Genomic DNA, 19,916 nt, shown 5'->3' with positions numbered 1-19,916 from the left:
GTATTTTGTAACCATATCACTTTATATATGTAATTGTATTATAGACTTAAAATTTTGATTAAATGAGGAGACTTTGCAAGGACTAAATTCAACCCTATTAATGATTCACTAATTGAAAGCTATGATTTAGTAGCAAATACTAATTCGGAAATAAACGAATCTTTACACGAAGAGTTGCGTGGCAGAAGAGTGGTGCATGGAAATGGAAATAAGAATCTTTACACGAAGGCTATTTTCATCTTCTCTCTCATGCTGATATATCCCTCTCTCTTCCTTGAATTCCTCACATGCATTGTTTTGATTGGCTATGTTTTCATTCCCTTTAAATAGCACGGCTCTGGAAACAAAGGAGAAAAATTCTTATTCTTTTCCACCCACAATCCAATCCTTTCTTCTTTCATTTTCTTGCATTAAAGAACTAAAATCTTAATCCATCTCTCATTGCTATGAGTACTTGTACGAGGAGGAACCATCCTTATTGTGTTTCGCCGAAATATACGTATGTCATGTTTTTTTTCTTTCATCACTTTCCTTGTTCATAAACTTTATCATATACAATTATTTTTTGTCATAAGTCGGTTAATAACTATCACGTATGCCTCACTCACTTTACTATATCTTCTGCATTTTTTTATTAAACAAAAGAATAAAAAATTTCTACTAATTAATCGTGGTACCAATGATCATTCTGCCTCTAAGGTTTATGCCTTGGAAATTGGATGTTATTGTTTGATTCTGATGTTTCTATTATATGATCATTCATTTTTCGGTTAGTTTCTTAATTATGTTTTTAGTAATATTATGTTTATAATTAAGGTTGTTTAATGTTCACTATCACGTTTCTTAATACAAGTAATTAGTTCTGTCACTTCTGTTTATTATGGATTTGAAAACTTACTACAGATCATAATGTTATGTCTTTGCAGTAATTTTACTATACTGATACCGTTAGTGGTATGGTTCTGATTCTTATTGTGAAAGCTCAAAGTTCAGTATCAGAATGATTTCAGTTGAAAATGGTATTGTAAATCACCAAGATGAAATTGAAGAATCTAATGGGAGTCAAGTGAAGGAATTTGCTTCTATAGATATTTCAACCACTCCAAAAACATTTCCAAGCAATGAAAATCCTCAAAGAAAGTTTCTCAAAATTGGTTCTGCATCTGCCAAAGTCAATGAGCTTGTTATTGAAAAAGACCAGATTTCACAGTCTGTGCCTTCTCCGCGTTCCGATGGCTTAAAGTCGCGATTCAGTACCATGTTTTCTCAGAAACTTGAACGGAATTCAGTCAAGAAAAGGTTCAAGGAATGGATCAAAAACCCAATGAACATGGCCCTTTTCGCGTGGGGAATCTGTGTCGCTGTATCGGGGGAGATTCTGTTCTTGGTCATGACAGGAATGTTGAATAATGTGCTAAAAACAAAGTCTGAGAGGAATACATGGTTTGAAATAAGTAACCAAATACTAAATGCTCTCTTTACACTAATGTCTTTGTATAATCATCCAAAGAGGTTCCACCATCTTGTTCTTTTGTGTAGATGGAGATCAAATGATATTACTACACTTAGAATGATTTTCTGCAAAAATGGTACTTCTAAGCCTCGTGAATGGGCACATATGATGGTAGTTGTTATTCTCCTTCATGTTAACTGTTTTGCTCAATATGCAGTTTGTAGTCTAAATTTAGGATATAAAAGATCTGAGAGACCAGCCATTGAACTTGGAATTGCCATATCCGTTGCAATTGCGGCACCGGCAACAGCTGGATTGTACATTATTCTTAGTCCACTTGGTAAGGACTATGATTGTGAGATAGATGAAGAATCACAGGTTCAAGTTAGAGACAAACCCTTCGAGAAAAAATACGCATTTGTATCTAAAGATCAACAAGGAGGAATTATAGAAAATAGACCGAAATGGAGTGGAGGAATACTTGACATTTGGAATGATCTATCATTATCATATCTCTCACTTTTCTGCCCTTTTTGTGCGTTTGGATGGAACATGGAGAGACTTGGATTTGGGAACATGTATGTTCATATAGCTACATTTATGCTGTTTTGTATGGCTCCCTTTTGGATATTTGTATTGGCTTCTGTTAGAATTGATGATGACAATGTTAGACAAGCACTAGTAGCTTTTGGAATCATTCTTAGTTTTTGTGGTTTACTTTATGGTGGATTTTGGAGGATTCAAATGAGAAAGAGGTTCAATTTGCCTGCCTATGAATTCTGTTTTGGAAAACCATCATTTTCTGATTGCACACTTTGGTTATGCTGCTGTTGGTGCTCTCTTGCTCAAGAAGCCAGGACTGGGAATAGTTATGATATCTTGGAAGATAAGTTATCCATGAAAGAAATTGATTCCCGCGATCAATCTTCGGCTACGGAAGACGTAGTATCAGCCAAATCTGGCTCAAGTTCTTCTCTTGAAAGAGGTAAAGATGGAACAATGAATCCCCCAATAGCATTAGTAGTACAAAGAGAAGCTCTTTAGTCTCTGAAAGTAAAAGAGGGAAATGATTCTTCTTGATTGTTATGTATAACTACATTGTTTGAGATGATCCCTTAAATTTCTATGTAAACCATTTTGTTAGGATGCGGATTATAGTTATTGAGTGAGCATCACTTTTTCTATTTAATTGCTTACAAGTCTGTGTGAGTAGGAAATCTTGTGTGTGTTTCTTTTTACAAGAAAATCATATGAAATACATATTAAAATGACATATATGAACTTAATTAGTTTTACAATCTTAAAATATGTTCCTTCTACTGAAACTCTTTGAGGGTAGATATATTAAATGTTGTGACCTGTGAATGTAACACTATTTTCATTATTTGCCCTACATGATTTATACAAATATGTTATATCATAATATAAGTCTAAATTTCAAAGGCAACCATAATTTACTTGCTGCTCCCATCACGCTTGGCAGAGGAGGCCTCAAGTAAATGATTTAACCTTATAATAAATGGATTAAGTATGAAACTACTTAAGGAACCATACAATTACAGTAGATTTTTACCAGAACTAATGATTTCAAATCTCAATGCAAAATTTACATAATTGTGTCTCAATATACAAAAGTTACCTACATTATGCAGTTAACAAAACTCATTTAGTTTTCCTGGGTATCAATTAAAACAGTATAGCTTTTTTATGCTATAGACTCTAGTGCCAATTTTATTTTATTTTATTTTTTATGTAATGAGAGTCTAACGACAAAACTCAAACATGAAATCTAAATTATCTTTGAAGAATTGTGAGTAATTTACCATAAACATTCAATGAAAATTGTCCACATAGGTAAATTTCTAAGTGATACACAAAAGTTAATTTTGACTCCATTTACAAATTTGCTTGCGTGGCAAACTTTTATTGTTTGTCGTACAAGTTATCCATAATTCTTCAAAAAACAATGTAAAATAAATATTACTTTTTAACACTTTTGACTGTAATTATATAATATAGGATGAAAATACAGTGAGAATCCTCGAACATTGGTTAAAAAAATTAATATAAAAATATTATCTTAAAATCATTCGAAGTTTAAAAATGTGTGTTTTCCTTTGGAACATGGAAAACACGTGCTGGTCATGTATGATCAAGTCGACAAAGTTTATTATAGTCGAGGTGACTACTTTTTTTAGGGGAATACTAACCATTGCTCTTGGGGCATTAGTTAAAGTACTAAAATAAGTAAGTTAGCATTGAAAAGTGGTGTAATTATTGCTAAGAAAAAAAATAAATACTTGAATTTTCAAGACAAAATTCTTATTAATGGAATCCTTAACCATTGCCCTTAGGGCACTGGTTAGCAAAATATTGTTTTTTTTTTTTGTTTTATCTTTACAATAAAAACTTTTTAGGTTATCAGACCGACATACTAACTGTGATTTTTTTTTAATAATATGATTTTTTAAAACTATTCTTATTATATTATATTTGTTAAACATTTCCATTTGTGTAACCATATCACCTTACACAAATTTTTATACATGTAAATGTATTATTATAAACTATAAAAAATAGATCGTTTTTTTTATTTTTTATCAAATAGCCTAGTGACTAGAGCTCACACAATTTAATTACAGGGAAGTGGAGTGTCCGAGGTTCGAACCCAACCCCTACATATAAAATGCCAACTGAGTTATGGATAAATAATCATTCTCTAAACTTATACTATCTAAATATCATGTTAGAGAATGAAACAAAATTTATTATCGACCTATTAACTTATTGGTCTATTTAAATATTTCATATTAGATATCAATATTTAAAAAGGTTAATATAAGATAGACATTATAATCGGGAGATTAATTGTTACACATTGACGGTGTAAAATCTTTCTACATGTACGTCCAATTAAATTAGATGACAACATCACTTTTTTAACTTCAGTCTTAAAATATAATTATTATTTGATTGGATTTATGTGTAAAACAACTTTACACAATTTGCACAAAATTAAATCCTTTCAAATAAACCAACATAAAATACAGATTATAAAAAATCAGACTCAAAATATAAGAAGTAAATTACACTCTCCTTCCCTCAAAGATACTTGGATTACACTCCCTCCCCTCTTATGTTATAATATACACCATCCTCCTTTAAAAAGTAAAATTTATACTCTCATTCCCTATAAGAATTACAACCCCCTCACTGAATAATTAATTAAATATAGATTACACTTTAATATATTTTAAAATAGATAAATATTTTTATAATATATATTAATATTGAATCACCATTTTAAAAATATAAATATGTTTCTTTATAATCTAAATGTCAATGACATTAAATTTAAATATTTTGTTATTAATTTTATAATTTAGAGTATAAAATTCACTTTTAAATAACGATACTTAATCGACTTTAATAATTTTTCACATATTTTAATTTTATTTTGGATTGTTTCATATTTTATAATAGGATTTAAAACTATATGTTAATGAGATTGTGAATAAAAGAATAGAGAAAGATATGTCTTTAAAATTTGATTATATTAAAATAAAATGAACCCACACTGCTATTTTTCTTTGAAGTGCGTTAGATTAACTTTTTGCTAGATCATTAGAAATTAAAAAAAAAATATTGAGGGACTAAAGAGTAGATTTTAACTTAGGGGAGCTTCTACGGTACAGTCGTGAAACTGAATTTTTTGAAAAAGTTAATTTTAATCTTATTGATGAATTCATTTTAAATTGTTGATTACTGATTAATGATCAATAGAAATTCATCTAGTAATGCTTGCAACATCTTAGACTTACAAGTACTATTTTATCGTTGACATCTTTAATATGCAAACAGAGTTGCTGATATCATGTGATAGTCTTAAGTGTCACACTTTGTGGGATGTTACACTTAAAACAAGGTAGGATAAAATTAGATTAAGTGTATTCTTGTTAATATGATGAATTGATGATACCATTGGGGTGGAACTTTTGATGCCACTGTACAAACAGTGGAGTTACTCACAACACTTTTGATGCTATAGTGTTAACTTTATTGGAAAAGTCATTCTCATGACTTCATCATAGAATTTCCCTTTAACTTAAGAGGGGAAGGGGAATGTAATTCAAGTTTCTCTCAATGGAGGGGAGTGATATATTTTCTAATATGTTTTGAATAAGAGGAGAGGAAAATGTATATTTTAACATAAGAGAATAGAAGAGTGTAATTCAAACATATTTGAAGGAAGTGTGGTGTAATTTACTCAAATATAAAACTATGACAGATGATATTAGTTCAAATTTAAATATTAAACTTTAGATCAAAATATTAAACTTTGCGAGGCCTAATTTCAAACCGGTAATGATTCACTAATTGAAGACATGCGTGGCAGAAGAGTGGCGCATGGAAATGGAAATAAAGGAGAAAAATTCCTTTCCACCCACAATCCTTTCTTCTTTCACTTTCACTTTTTCTTGCAATCATATATTATCGTCAAAGAACAAAAATCTTATTCCATTTCCTCAAAAAAAAAAAAAAAAAAAAAATCTTATTCCATCTCTCATTGCTATCTGCCACACCACCTATGCTATGAGTACAAGGAGGAACCATCTTTGTTTCGCCAAAAATCACGTATGTCATGTTTTTTTTCTTCCTTTGAATTACTACTTTGATCACTCTAGAGTTCAGAATCAATTCCTTGTTCATAAACTTTATCATATCATATACAATTATTTTTATCATAAGTCGGTTAATAAATAGCTATGACGTATGCTTCACTCACTTTACTATATCTTCTGCATTTTTTAATTTAACAATCAACTTATACCTTCAAATTTTATAAAAGGATAAAAAATTACTATCAATTAATTGTGATGTTCTATTATATGATCATTCATTTTTCGGTTAGTTTCTTAATTTGGTTTTAGAAATTGTTTGTTTTTAGTAATATTATGTTTATATATAATTAAGGTTGTTTAATGTTCTCTATCACGTTTCTTAATACAAGTAATTAGTATTAGTTTGTGTGTTTTAATCCATAATCATGATTAACAAGTGCTTAAGACTTTAGTTTATTTTGTTTGGATAAGCTTGTTAGGTAGTTACAAGAGACTTTCTCTAAGTCATTGTATATATACTTACCTGTAACTCATTTTTCATAATCCAATGTGAATAACAACTTTCAATGCTATTCTCTCTCTCTCTCTCATCAATCTATAACAAACCCTAACCACCATAACCAACTTCATCTCCTTCATTAGAAACCCTAATTTATGATTGCTTGCATGAGAAGAAACCATAGATGTGCTAATAATTGGCATCTAGGGCCTTGGGTTTTCATTCAGGGAAACACGAGAGTAATTGTGAGGGGTGAATATTCTAGGAAACACGAGTGAAGTGTGAAGATTCACAGGTTTCGTGCACAACAATCATGGCCAATAATGGAGGTTTTGGTACAAACATACTAGTTCTTGATGGAAAAAACTGGAGAGGTGGAGTGCATTGATGAAATCACTTTTGGTGCGCAAGATGTTCTTGAATTGGTGGAGAATGGGTATGAAGATCTTGCTGCAAATGCAACAGATGTTCAAAGAGCTGCATTAAGGAGCAGAAGAAGAAAGATTGCAAGGCATTGTTCTACATTCAACAAAATGTAGATTCCAATCACTTTGAAAATATTTCAAAGATAACAAGATCCAAATAAGCATGGGATATCTTAGCAAAGTACTATGAAGGTAGTGATAATATGAAGCAAGTGAAGCTGCGATCACTAAGGAGGAAGTATGAGTTGATGTTGATGGAGGATGATCAAAGGATCAATGATTGCATCTCCAAGCTGTTATCTGTAGTGAATCAGATGAAGGCTTGTGGAGAAGAAGTATCAGATCAAAAAGTTGTGGGTAAGATAATGAGATCTCTCACATCTAAATTTGATTTCATAGTAGTTGCTATACAAGAATCCAAAGATGTAAAAACTCTGAAGATTGAAGAACTTTAATCATCACTTGAAGCTCATGAGATGTTAGTGATTGAAAGAAGTTCAGAAAGAAGTGCTCAACAAGCCTTGCAACCTCAAATCACTAAGAAGGATGGGTATGACAAGTATTCAAAGAAGAGAGGGAAATGAAAGTTCAAGAAGGGAAATTGGGGTAAGCCTGATGAAAAAGGTGAAAATTCAAAGTCTGGTGCAGTTTCTGGCAATAATCAGAACAAGAAGAAAGATTTTGATACGAGAAAGATTCAGTGATACAACTGTGAGAAGTTTGGGCATTATGTTGATGAGTGTTGTCACAAGAAAGATGGAAAAAGGAATTAGAAAAATGAAGAGAAGGCAAACATAGCACAAGATAGTTCAGATTCTGAAGTAGTTTTACTGATGGCTACTACATGTGAAGGAAATCCACTTTGTGAAGATTAGTACCTAGATTCAGAGTGTTCTAATCATATGACTGGTCATAGAGAATGGCTGATTAACTTTGATTCATCAAGGAAAACAAATGTTAGGCTCGCAGATAGCAGGAATCTTGTGTCAGAAGGAATTGGTGACATAGCTATAAAAATGAAAGATGGAAGAAAGGCACCAATTGAGAAAGTGTTACTTGTTCTAGGAATGAAATGCAATCTATTAAGTATTAGACAATTGATTGAGAAAGGGTTTTCAGTCACTATGCAAGGCAATATCTTGTATCTATATGATAAACAAGATAATCTGGTACTAAAGTCAAAGCTGACAAAGAGTAGAACCTTCTTGTGCAGCATTCAAAATGCTAGAGATATGTGTATGTCAGCTGCTACTGATGAAGATTCAAACTGGTTATGGCATATGAGGTATGGTCATCTAAATTTTAGGAGCTTATCCTATCTGAGCACTAAGAATTTAGTATCTGGCTTACCAGTTTTAGATGCACATAAAAGAAAACTTGTGAAATATGTTTGAAGGGTAAACAAAGTAGGCTTCCTTTTGTGCCTGAGAAACCCAAAAGATCAAAAACTAGACTGGAAGTAATACATTCTGATATTTGTGGTCCATTTGAGATACCTACACTAGGTGGAAGCAAGTACTTTATCACTTTTGTAGATGATCATACCAAGATGCTTTGGTTATACACCATCAAGCTTAAGAGTGAAGCTTTAGAAGTATTCAAGAAATTTAAGATCTTAGTTGAGAAAGAAAGTGAAAAATCAATTAAGATCTTGAGAACTGATGGTGGTGGAGAGTATACCTCTAAGAGTTTTGAAGAATTCTGCAACGATGAAGGTATATCTCATGAAGTTACATCTCCCTATACTCCTCAACACAATGGTTTAGCAGAAAGGAGGAAAAAAACTATCCTTGAAATGGCCAGAAGCATGTTAAAACAGAAAAATATGCCACATATGTTTTGGGGAGAAGCAGTCAGTACTGCTACTTACATTTTGAACAAATGTCCAACTAAGAAACTGAAGAAAAAAGTTCTAGAAGAAGCTTGGAGTGGAAGAAAACCAAGTGTCAAACATTTGAAGGTGTTTGGTTCAATCTGTTATAAACACATTCCAGATGCAAAGAGAAGCAAACTAGATGATAAGAGTGAGAAGATGATTTTACTTGGATATCACTCAACTGGAGCATACAAATTGTATGATCCAATAAGTAAGAAAGTTCATATGAGCATGGATGTGATAGTAGATGAAAATGAAGTATGGAAATGGGAGACCAACACTGAAATAAGAAATCTGAACTCACATTTCTTATTTTCACTGAATCAGATCAAAGTGAAGCATCTAATGAAGATATGGAAGAAATTCAAAATGAAACCGAGACTTTTGTTGAATCTGAAGATGAACAAGTTACACATCTAGTTATAAGACCACAAGGGAATAGGCAAGATCCAAGTAGATTAGAAGATTGTTTGATATTGCCTGATAGTGCAGTAAATGATGAAGGTGAACTCATTCATTTTGCTTTATTAGCTAATGCATAACCTCTTAATTACAAAGAAGCAATTCAAAATGAAGTATGGAGGAAAGCTATGATTGAAGAAATCAAGACTATTGAGAAGAATAACACGTGGAACCTAGATGAGTTACATGATAAGAAGAAAACCATTGATGTTAAATGGATTTTCAAAGTGAAATTGAATCCTGATGAATCATTTTCCAAATACAAAGCCAGATTGGTTGCCAGAGGTTTCTTATAGAGATATGGTGTTGACTATAATGAGGTATTTGCTCCAGTAGCTAAATTAGAAACTATAAGATTGGTGGTGGCACTGGCCTGTAGCAAGAATTGGTCATTATCTCATATAGATGTTAAGTCTGCATTTCTGAATGGACCATTAGAAGAAGATATGTATGTTACACAACCACCTGAATTTGAAGTAAAAGGGAAGGAGCATGTGGTGTACAAGTTACACAAAGCACTTTATGGCTTGAAACAAACACCTAGAGCATGGAACAAGAGGATTGATCAGTTCCTACTTCAAATTGGTTTCAAGAAATGCAAAGCTGAGTATGGAATATATGTTCAGAAACTGAATGAATAGAACATAACTGTGATATGCTTATATGTAGATGACCTATTGGTAACTGGAAGTAATCAAAGTGAGATTGAGAAGTTCAAACACACTATGCAGTGTGAATTTGAAATGACTTATTTAGGAAGACTATCATATTTCCTTGGATTAGAATTCAAAACTAGCAATTCAAGCATAGTGATGCATCAACAAAAGTACATTGGGGAACTGCTTGAAAGGTTTCAAATGATTGACTGCAACATTGCATCGAATCCATCTGAAACAAATGCTAAGTTGGATGAGTGTACTAATGAAGAAAGAGTAAAACCTACTGAATTCAAACAGATAGTGGGATCATTGATGTACTTATGCAACAACAAACCAGATATATCCTTTGCAGTAAGTATCATCGGTAGGTTCATGAATGATCCAAGGAAATCTCATCTCACTGTAGCTAAAAGAATACTGAGATATGTGAAAGGAACCCTGAAGTTTGCCCTGATGTTTCCAGCTACTAACAAGAAAGGAGAGGCAGGAACCCTGAAGTTTGGCACGATGTTTCCAGCTACTAACAAGAAAGGAGAGTCTAAGCTAGAGGGATACTCTGATTCAGACCGGTGTGGAGATAGAATGGATAGGAGAAGTACTTCTGGCTGCCTATTCAAATTCAATGATGCTGCAATTTCATGGTGCACTAAGAGACAACCAATCACTGCTCTATCATCATGTGAGGCTGAGTACATTGCAGGCACATTTGCAGCATGTCAAGCAATTTGGCTTGACAATGTGATAAAGGAACTCAACTGTGAAGTAAAGAAACCACTGAAGCTAAAGATTGACAACATATCTGCTATAAATATGGCAGAGAATCCAATAGCACATGGCAGGAGTAAACACATTGAAACTAGGTTTCACTTCATAGGAGAACAAATGACAAAAGGAATGATTGAAGTGGTGTACTGTCCCATGAAGCTCAGCTAGCAGATGGTTTCACAAAAGCATTGAAGATTGACAGGTTCACTTGCTTCAGGGACAAGTTAGGTGATGACATCTTGTCATTACGTAATTTTTATGTACTTTTTATCACATTTTGGAGTTCACAAAGCAACTTATGCAGCAAGAAAAGCAGAAATTCTGTAGAAAATGCAAAGAAGCAAATCGTGTCACGATTTCCAGAAAACGTGCCACGATTTGAGAAGACCAAATCCAGTTTCGACATTGAAGAAATCGTGTTACGATAGCAGAATCGTGACACGATTGGAGGAAACCCTAATTCAGTAATTTGCGATTCAAAGAGAATCGTGCCACGATTTACTTAAATCGTGCCACGATTTTAGGCGAAATTCTGTGCCTATTTAAGCTGAAGACTATTCTGAAAACAAGGGTTACGATTTGGAGAGAGCAAAGTGCGATTTTGAGACTACAAGACGGCGAGAAGGGCGATTTCTTCACTCTTTTACCAGTTCATGTATGTATTGATTCCTCTAATGATTAAGTTATTTGTAAACACCATTATGAGTAGCTAAATCCATTAGAGGTTAGGTCTGAGATGATTCTTTGTATCCCTAATTGAACCATGTTGCTGTGAAACTCTATTATTTGTGAATGATAATCTAGTTTTTATTCAATTCAATTGTTCTTAATGCTTTTTGTATCCTGATCAAATATAAATATGATTTAGTGAGAACGAATGACTACTGACCATAGCTTTCGACTTAGACCTAATTGAATTGTTCTAATAAACATGGTTAGTCTAGGAATGGATAATCGTTTGTTAGTGATATTAGGTTAACGTGCTTAAACCTTCAAAGGTTATTAGACCACCTAAGGAATTAGGGGCTGTAACCCTAGAAGAGGGTCCTAACTCAAGGGATTGATTAGGACTATTTTGTTAACTATCGTAAGATAGTGATTCTTTCACAATAATAGATGCAGTATACCAATTAGGGAAACATAGATGATTCGAAAGACTTAAACTCATCTCTCTCTTATTCTTTAAACCAATCTTTATTTTCTGTTATTGCTTATGCAAACAAATCAATCAACTGCCTAGCGGCAAATTAAAAGAACTTTTATACTTCTTAAGTTACAACGTAATTGAATTATTGAGATTAAAACCAGTCCTTGTGGAACGATATTTTTACTACTTCGATAGTATTTGGTACACTTGCCAAAATTCTATCATTAGGTCTGATAGAATGTTAGGATTATGGATTAAGAGGAGTGTATTAGTTTGTGTGTTTTAATCCATAATCATGATTAGCAAGTGCTTAAGACTGTAGTTTGTTTTGTTTGGATAAGCTTGTTAGGTAGTTACAAGAGACTTGCTCTCTAAGTCATTGTATATATACTTACTTGTAACTCACTTTTCATAATCCAATGTGAATAACAACTTTCAATACTATTCCCTCTCTCTCTCTCTCTCATCAATCTATAACAAACCCTAACCACCATAACCAACTTCATCTTCTTCATTAGAAACCCTAATTTCTGATTGCTTGTATGAGAAGAAACCATAGCTGCGCTAATAATTAGTTCTGTCACTTCTGTTTCTTGATCTTAATTTGCTTGGAACTTGGATATTTTTTTCCTCATGCTGAAAACTTGTTATGTTATTATGGATTTGAAAACTTACTACAGATCTTAATGTTATATCTTTGCAGTAATCCTTCTATAACTATACCATTAGTGGTATAGTTCAGATTCTGATTGTGAAAGCTCAAAGTTAAGTATCAGAATGATTTCAGTTGAAAATGGTATCACAAATCACCAAGATGAAATTGAAGAATCTAAAGGGAGTCAAGTGAAGGAGTTTGCTTCTGTAGATATTTCAACTCCTACACAAACATTTCCGAGCAATGAAAATCCTCAAAGAGAGTTTCTCAAATTCGGTTCTGCATCTGCCAAATTCAAGGAACTTGTTATTGAAAAGGACCAAATTTCACAGTCTGTGCCTTCTCCGCGTTCTGATAGCCTAAAGTCGCGTTTCAGTACGATGTTTGCTCAGAAACTTGAATGGAATTCAGTCAAGAAAATATGCATGGAATGGATCGAAAACCCAATGAACATGGCCCTTTTCGCGTGGATAGTGTGTGTCGCTGTATCGGGAGCGATTCTGTTCTTGGTCATGACAGGAATGTTGAATAATGTGCTAAAAAAAAAGTCTGAGAGGAATACATGGTTTGAAATAAATAACCAAATACTAAATGCTCTCTTTACACTAATGTGTTTGTATCTTCATCCAAAGAGGTTCCACCATCTTGTTCTTTTGTGTAGATGGACACCAAATGATGTTTCTGCACTTAGGATGATTTACTGCAAAAATGGTACTTATAAGCCTCATGAATGGGCACATATGATGGTAGTTGTTATTCTCCTTCATGTTAACTGTTTTGCTCAATATGCACTTTGTAGTCTAAATTTAGGATATAAAAGATCTGAGAGACCAGCCATTGGAGTTGGAATTACTATATCCATTGCAATTGCAGCACCGGCAATAGCTGGATTGTACACTATTCTTAGTCCACTTGGTAAGGACTATGATTGTGAGATAGATGAAGAATCACAGGTTCAAGTTAGAGAGAAACCATTCGAGAAAAAATATGCATTTGCATCTAAAGATCAACAAGGAGGTATTATAGAAAATAGACCGAAATGGAGTGGAGGAATACTTGACATTTGGAATGATCTATCATTATCATATCTCTCACTTTTCTGCCCTTTTTGTGCGTTTGGATGGAACATGGAGAGACTTGGATTTGGGAACATGTATGTTCATATAGCTACATTTATGCTGTTTTGTATGGCTCCCTTTTGGATATTTGTATTGGCTTCTGTTAGAATTGATGATGACAATGTTAGACAAACACTAGTAGCTTTTGGAATCATTCTTAGTTTTTGTGGTTTACTTTATGGTGGATTTTGGAGGATTCAAATGAGAAAGAGGTTCAATTTGCCTGCCTATAAATTCTGTTTTGGAAAACCATCACTTTCTGATTGCACACTTTGGTTATGCTGCTGTTGGTGCTCTCTTGCTCAAGAAGCCAGGACTGGGAATAGTTATGATATCTTGGAAGATAAGTTATCCATGAAAGAAATTGATACTCGCGATCAATCTTCGGTTTCATGTTTGGCTGGACAAGACGTAGTATCAAGCAAATCCGACACAAGTTCTTCTCTTGAACGACGTAAAGATGAAACGATGAATCCACCAATAGCATTATTAATACAAAGAGAAGCTCCTACCTTATTCTCTGAAAGCAAAAGAGGGAAATGATTCTTCTTGATTGTTATGTATCACTACATTGTTTGAGATGATCCCTCAAATTTCTATGTAAACCATTTTGTTAGGATGCGGATTATAGTTATTGAGTGAGCATCACCTTTTCTATTTAATTGCTTACAAGTCTGTGTGAGTAGGAAATCTTGTGTGTATTTCTTTTTACAAGAAAATCATATGAAATACATGTTAGAATAACTTAGTTTTACAATCTTAATGTATGTTCCTTCTACTGAAACTCTTTGAGAGTTGATATATTATGGTTGTGACCTGTAACACTATTTTCATAATTTGTCCTAAATGATTTGTATAAATATGTTAAAAACAGTTTATAAATCCGTCACAAGTTATTTTCATTAGTTCTAATTTCTAACACACACAAGTGCTTGTTATATCATAATATAAGTCTAAATTTCAAAGGCAACTAAAATTTACCTGCTGTTTGGCAGAGGTCTCAAGTACATTATTAAACTTATAGTGAAAAGGATTAAGTATGAAACTACTTATGGAACCATATACAATTACGGTAGATATTTACCAGAACAATAATTGATCTCAATGCAAGATCTACATTACTGCGTCTCAATATACAACAGTTATCTACATTTTACAGTTGACAAAACTCATTTTTTATATTGTTTTCCTAGGTAGCAATTAAAATTGTATAGTTTTTTTTTTATGCTATAGACTCTAGAGCAAATTTTAGTTTGATGTAACGAGTCTAGCGACAAAACTCACACTTGAAATTTAAATTGTTTTTAAGAATTGTGAGTGATTAACTAAACATTCCATAAAAACGATCTATATAAAAAAATTTATAAGTGGTACACACAAGTTAATTTGGACTCCATTTAAAAATTTGTTTGCGTGGCTAATTTTTATTGTTTGTCGGATAAGTTTATCCACGATTCTTCAAAGACTATGTACAAAAAAAAGATTTTTTCAACACTTATGATTATAATATAGGAAAATATTAGTGAGAGTCCTCGGAATATTGTTAAGAAAATAAATATAAAAATATTATCTTAAAAATGTGTATATTTTCCTTTGGAACGGGGAAATACACGTGCTGGTTATGTATGCTGTCTCAGCATTTTCAAACGATTGTGGTTTTAGTATGTTTTGCTAAGGCTATTGCACGTGTTACTCAAATCAAATGTAAATAGCTTTAGGTGTTGCTTATTTTACAAGATACTTCAAGATTGGGTAGAGTAGTAGGAACATGCATTTAATTTGTTGGTATGCTTGAATCAGCATCCTTAAAGTTTCTTAGGCTTTTGTGTAGTACGTAGAATCAGATGTCCTAAACTTATTGGATAGTATAGCGGAGCCAAATGAATAAAACTCATTGTATAATGCTTTGTATGTAAAAATTCTAAGGTAGCAAATTTAATTGCGTTTTTGATACAAAAGTAATACAAAGTGGTCGTTGCGGTGTTCCCGATAATTTAGATATATTGCTGAACCTCGTCAACAAATGAAAAATATTTGATAAAATTAAAAAGAAAATAAGGTGTTATGAGTATTTTTTTTTTTTTTTCTGCAGAATGTTGAATGGGGTGTTTGAAAATAAAGAATTAATAGGAGAAAACTTTTTTTATGGTTATTAACTAAATTTACAATAATTTTCTCAAATCCATAATTTTTTAAAAATTTGTTATATCCAAAAAAGAGAAATGTTATTTGAACAACCTTTTCATGTGACAATTTATTGGACAACCACATTATACAAAGAGATTTAGGTAGTGGCATAAATATCAAAGCAATAGAGAGAAAGTAAAAGAACAATGTGTGTATGAGAGATAAAGTTGTCATAAAAGTTGTCAAAAAATGGTTGTTCAAATATCATTTCTCTCCAAAAATATATGTATTTTTAGTTAAGAACCATACGAAAAACACCTAAAGAATTGTAGTTAAGTTTTCTCCAAATTAATAAGTTACAAATCATATATTTGGTATAACTTGAGCCATTGCCTTGATAAAAGTTACACATGAAATCATTATCAAATAAATAATTGTGGTAGTAAGCTTTACAGGGAAATCCATAGAGAAAAGAGTTTTTTTTATCAGGAAAATCCACTCAACCCTATCTATCAAAGACTTTTGCCTTGTCGCTCTTAATCTCAATGAATCTTCTTTTACCCTACAATTCTGTTTCATGTGATGAAAAATATCAAGGGCAATTAGAGAGAGAATAGTCTTCCTGGGATAAAAGTGCTATGATTATAACTAATGATCTCAGGAGGACATTTTGATCCTTTGTGACGATTTAAGGATTACATTTGCAGAGAGAAATAGACTTGAAATCATTAAGGTTAACCAGGTTTTCTATTTTTGGGATTAGACAAATAAAGTATTTTTATAGGGATTCTTCAACACAATTAGAATCATGTTTGTGATATCTTTACCAATGATATCCCATCCCAATAGTTTTAATAGAAGAAGAGAGCAGGGAATCCATCCGAACCCGTAGCAGCCAAACACTTCATTTGGTTTATAGCACGAATGACTTCTTCTACAATGAACACTTGATTAAGAGTGAACTGCATATCACTAGATTTGATACTAATTAATAATATCTAAAAATTACAAATGAGTAGTGTGTTATGAGAAAAATCACAATTAAGAGAATTCCATTGTAAAATGTTCTAAGTAGTACAAAAGTGGCGGCTGCATTGTTCATTAGAATGTAGACATATTATTGAACCTCATTGACAAGTCATTGTCGTATTATTTATTTTTAGTTTTTTGTACTATTTTGATTAAGTTGCAAGTTACAATTTAAGTTTTTTTTTTTTTAATAAAAAAAGCTTCATCTAACTTTTTTTTTCTTGAAGAAAACTAATTTAAAGAAGGGAAAAAATAATTTTAAATTTCTGTTGCAATAATGGTTGTAATCACATCACAATTTTTTTATATTGCAATAATTACGGTCAATTTGTGGTCATGTTTCAATAGCAGTTGCATTGCATACTTCTATTTAAAATAATTCTGTGGGGTGTATTTTTTAGTAAGTTAATCCAAAGTGAAACCATATGTATAGCTATACCAGGCACAGTACAACTGACATAGATAGTGATATTTATGTGCTGTGTCCAGTATGGTATATATATTGACGTATTGAGATTTGAGTATACTATTGTTTTCCATAGGTGAATAATACTATGTCTATGAGTTGCATTTGTGGAAATTGTGGTATGGAGAGCTGAGAGTTCCATCTGGGGTAGTGCTTATTTGGTCCTTAACATTGATCACAACCCGACACACATACCGATAAAATAGCACATTGGACACATCATGCACTTGCTCTCAACTCAATTATCAATATTCAATAGTAGTAGTGCTTTGGAGATTGGAGTCCAATATCAGATAGAGACAAGTGTCCATTATGGGATGACTAGCTAGGTTGTATTTTTTTTTATATTTCTTTATTTTTTTAATTACCTGTTCCAGTTCATTCATAACTTATCATCTGATCTACAAGAGACTAAGTGAGGTATAGACATACCCCTAAAATCATAAGCAACATTATATTAGAAGGTGTTGTTAACGAATAACGATCATAATAATATAATATGGTAGCAAAAGTTTTTCAAAAAGTTATAATAATACCTTTGGTCCTAGTCGGTGCCATTCCTTTCTAAAAAAAACACACGCATGGCACACACAAGATAACACGAGCTAATTGTTTTCTTAGTGATGTGTGGTATATTGTGGAGACGATGCGGACCGCAGACGCAAAACCCAACATGTTCCTCATTTTTTTTTATATTTAAATTAAAGATCTTTTAAGTATAGTGTATACGTACGTATATGTGTAAACTTTCGGTAATGCAATTTTTTTTAGCCAGTAATCCTGAAAACCATTGTATGAGCTTATCTTAACATGCACCTATTCAAATACGCAATTGGTAATGACATAATAAGTACAAGAATTGGGCGTGATTGAAAAGTATAAATTTCTAAACACAGTTACGTATCTACTTTACTAATGTCTGTTTTATTTTATTTTATGACAAAACCTTACCTAACAAATTTTCTGATTTTCTAAGGGGAGTTTCTTCCACCTACCAAAGTAAGTTGAGCTAAACATGTTAGCGTGATAAGGTAGATCAAAAACAAAATCACACACATTCAATGCGTTTTATTAATTAATATTGATCAAAATCTCAATTAACTTTTCTCCTCAACTCATGTTATGTTACCATTATTTACGGGGATGGGTCCCTTCAAGTGGAAATCTCTCATAGGACAATAGACAACCTTACATATATTATCTTTCCTATTTTGATGTTATTCTTTAATTAAGATATTTATTATATAATAATTTTAGAATATTCGTATATTAAATAGAAAAACTTAAAATACCTATTTTACGAAATCAAAGTCATTACATATGAAATATCATCAAAAGATTAACGTAATGGAGAGAAAGAAAGGGAACATAATATAAATATGAAAGATAAAATTATCATAAAATTTATGGTAAAATAGTTGTTCAAACATCATTTTTATACAATAATGACAAAATGTACTACATTATTTCCTCCGTCCCAAATTGTATGACGTTTGGATAAACAGCTTATATAGATGTTTATAGCATTAGGGCTTATAACATTAGAGCTTACATCATAAGCTCTTATACTTGATAAGCTATTTATGTTTGGATATGTACACTAAAAAGTACTTACATAAATTGAAGTGTTTGGATGTGACATTACATAAGCAATTGTCGAAATTTTAAATATTTTTAATTTAACAAAAAAATCAAAGAACTGAACCACAATTATCAAGATTTTTTTGATAAAATTAATCAAGATGTAAAAAACAATATTATAATATATTAATTATAATTATATATATATAGTATAATCAAAATTCGTCCTTAAAAAAATATCAATATTCATATAAGACAAAATTAACATTCGACGTGTAAATAAATAGTCTAAACATCATTATACACAAGTATAATAATATATGATAAGCTTTCTTTTAAAAAAAAAGTATAATAATATAAATATAAACTTGAGAAATTATGATTGTAAACTTAACATATATATATATATAGATATTAATGTACATTTTGTTACAAAAAAATACAAGTTAAGTTTGTTTTTTTTATTCAGTTTCATTTTGTTACGTAACAAAAAAATAATAAAAATCATCCTTAAAAAAAAATCTTAGTTACGTGTGTTACTTTAGTAAGATAATTATATAGCAATTTTGTTACTCATGCACAACCAAAGATAACTAACATTATAATTAAAATATATTTTTTTTTCTAAAAAAAAAATTAAAAAATATATGCTTGGAAAAAGTGGATCCAGAGAGAATCGAAGGAGGTTACATAAATTCATAAGCTCTTTGTTAAGCTGGAGGGTAAGCTGAAAATTTAGGCTTATTAAAATATGGCATAAGCAGCTTATGAAACTATGATAAACTATTTTTATTTATTTACTCAAACACCTTTATAAAAGCTTATGGAAATAGATAAATCCACATAAGCTCAAAATAAGCCAATCCAAACGGGACCTTAGTCATCTACTAGCCAAAACCAATAAGCATCTACTATTATTACCTCATGTAATCTCAACATTTTTTTTGTTTTTAGGGACTTATCTCTTATCATTTTTTTTTGTCACTAGTAAACTAGCGTAGCGTGTTCTTGTTTTAAGGAAACTAGTAAACG

At 31.8% G+C, this 19,916-nt stretch overlaps 2 protein-coding genes across 2 annotated transcripts; both read left to right on the top strand.

The window, feature by feature from the left end:
* Positions 1 to 70: 70 nt before the first annotated feature.
* Positions 71 to 2,695, top strand: LOC11406160 (uncharacterized). Its single transcript, XM_003600965.4, has 2 exons — positions 71 to 499; positions 927 to 2,695. The coding sequence occupies exon 2, from the start codon at positions 1,001 to 1,003 to the stop codon at positions 2,495 to 2,497; it is 1,497 nt and encodes a 498-aa protein (XP_003601013.1). The 5' UTR covers positions 71 to 499; positions 927 to 1,000; the 3' UTR covers positions 2,498 to 2,695.
* A 3,132-nt stretch (positions 2,696 to 5,827) lies between these two features.
* On the top strand, positions 5,828 to 14,457 carry LOC11413809 (uncharacterized). The gene is made up of 2 exons (XM_003600964.4): positions 5,828 to 6,088; positions 12,612 to 14,457. The coding sequence occupies exon 2, from the start codon at positions 12,686 to 12,688 to the stop codon at positions 14,222 to 14,224; it is 1,539 nt and encodes a 512-aa protein (XP_003601012.1). The 5' UTR covers positions 5,828 to 6,088; positions 12,612 to 12,685; the 3' UTR covers positions 14,225 to 14,457.
* Positions 14,458 to 19,916: the final 5,459 nt, after the last annotated feature.

The sequence above is a fragment of the Medicago truncatula genome, chromosome 3 (genome assembly GCF_003473485.1).
Source record: "Medicago truncatula cultivar Jemalong A17 chromosome 3, MtrunA17r5.0-ANR, whole genome shotgun sequence".
In the NCBI taxonomy this organism is placed as follows: domain Eukaryota; kingdom Viridiplantae; phylum Streptophyta; class Magnoliopsida; order Fabales; family Fabaceae; genus Medicago; species Medicago truncatula.
This window is presented reverse-complemented; position numbering and strand designations above follow the sequence as displayed.

Coding starts and splice junctions, on each gene's coding strand:
- LOC11406160 (XM_003600965.4), top strand. CDS start 1,001: ATGATTTCAGTTGAAAATGGTATTGTAAATCACCAAGATGAAATTGAA.
- LOC11413809 (XM_003600964.4), top strand. CDS start 12,686: ATGATTTCAGTTGAAAATGGTATCACAAATCACCAAGATGAAATTGAA.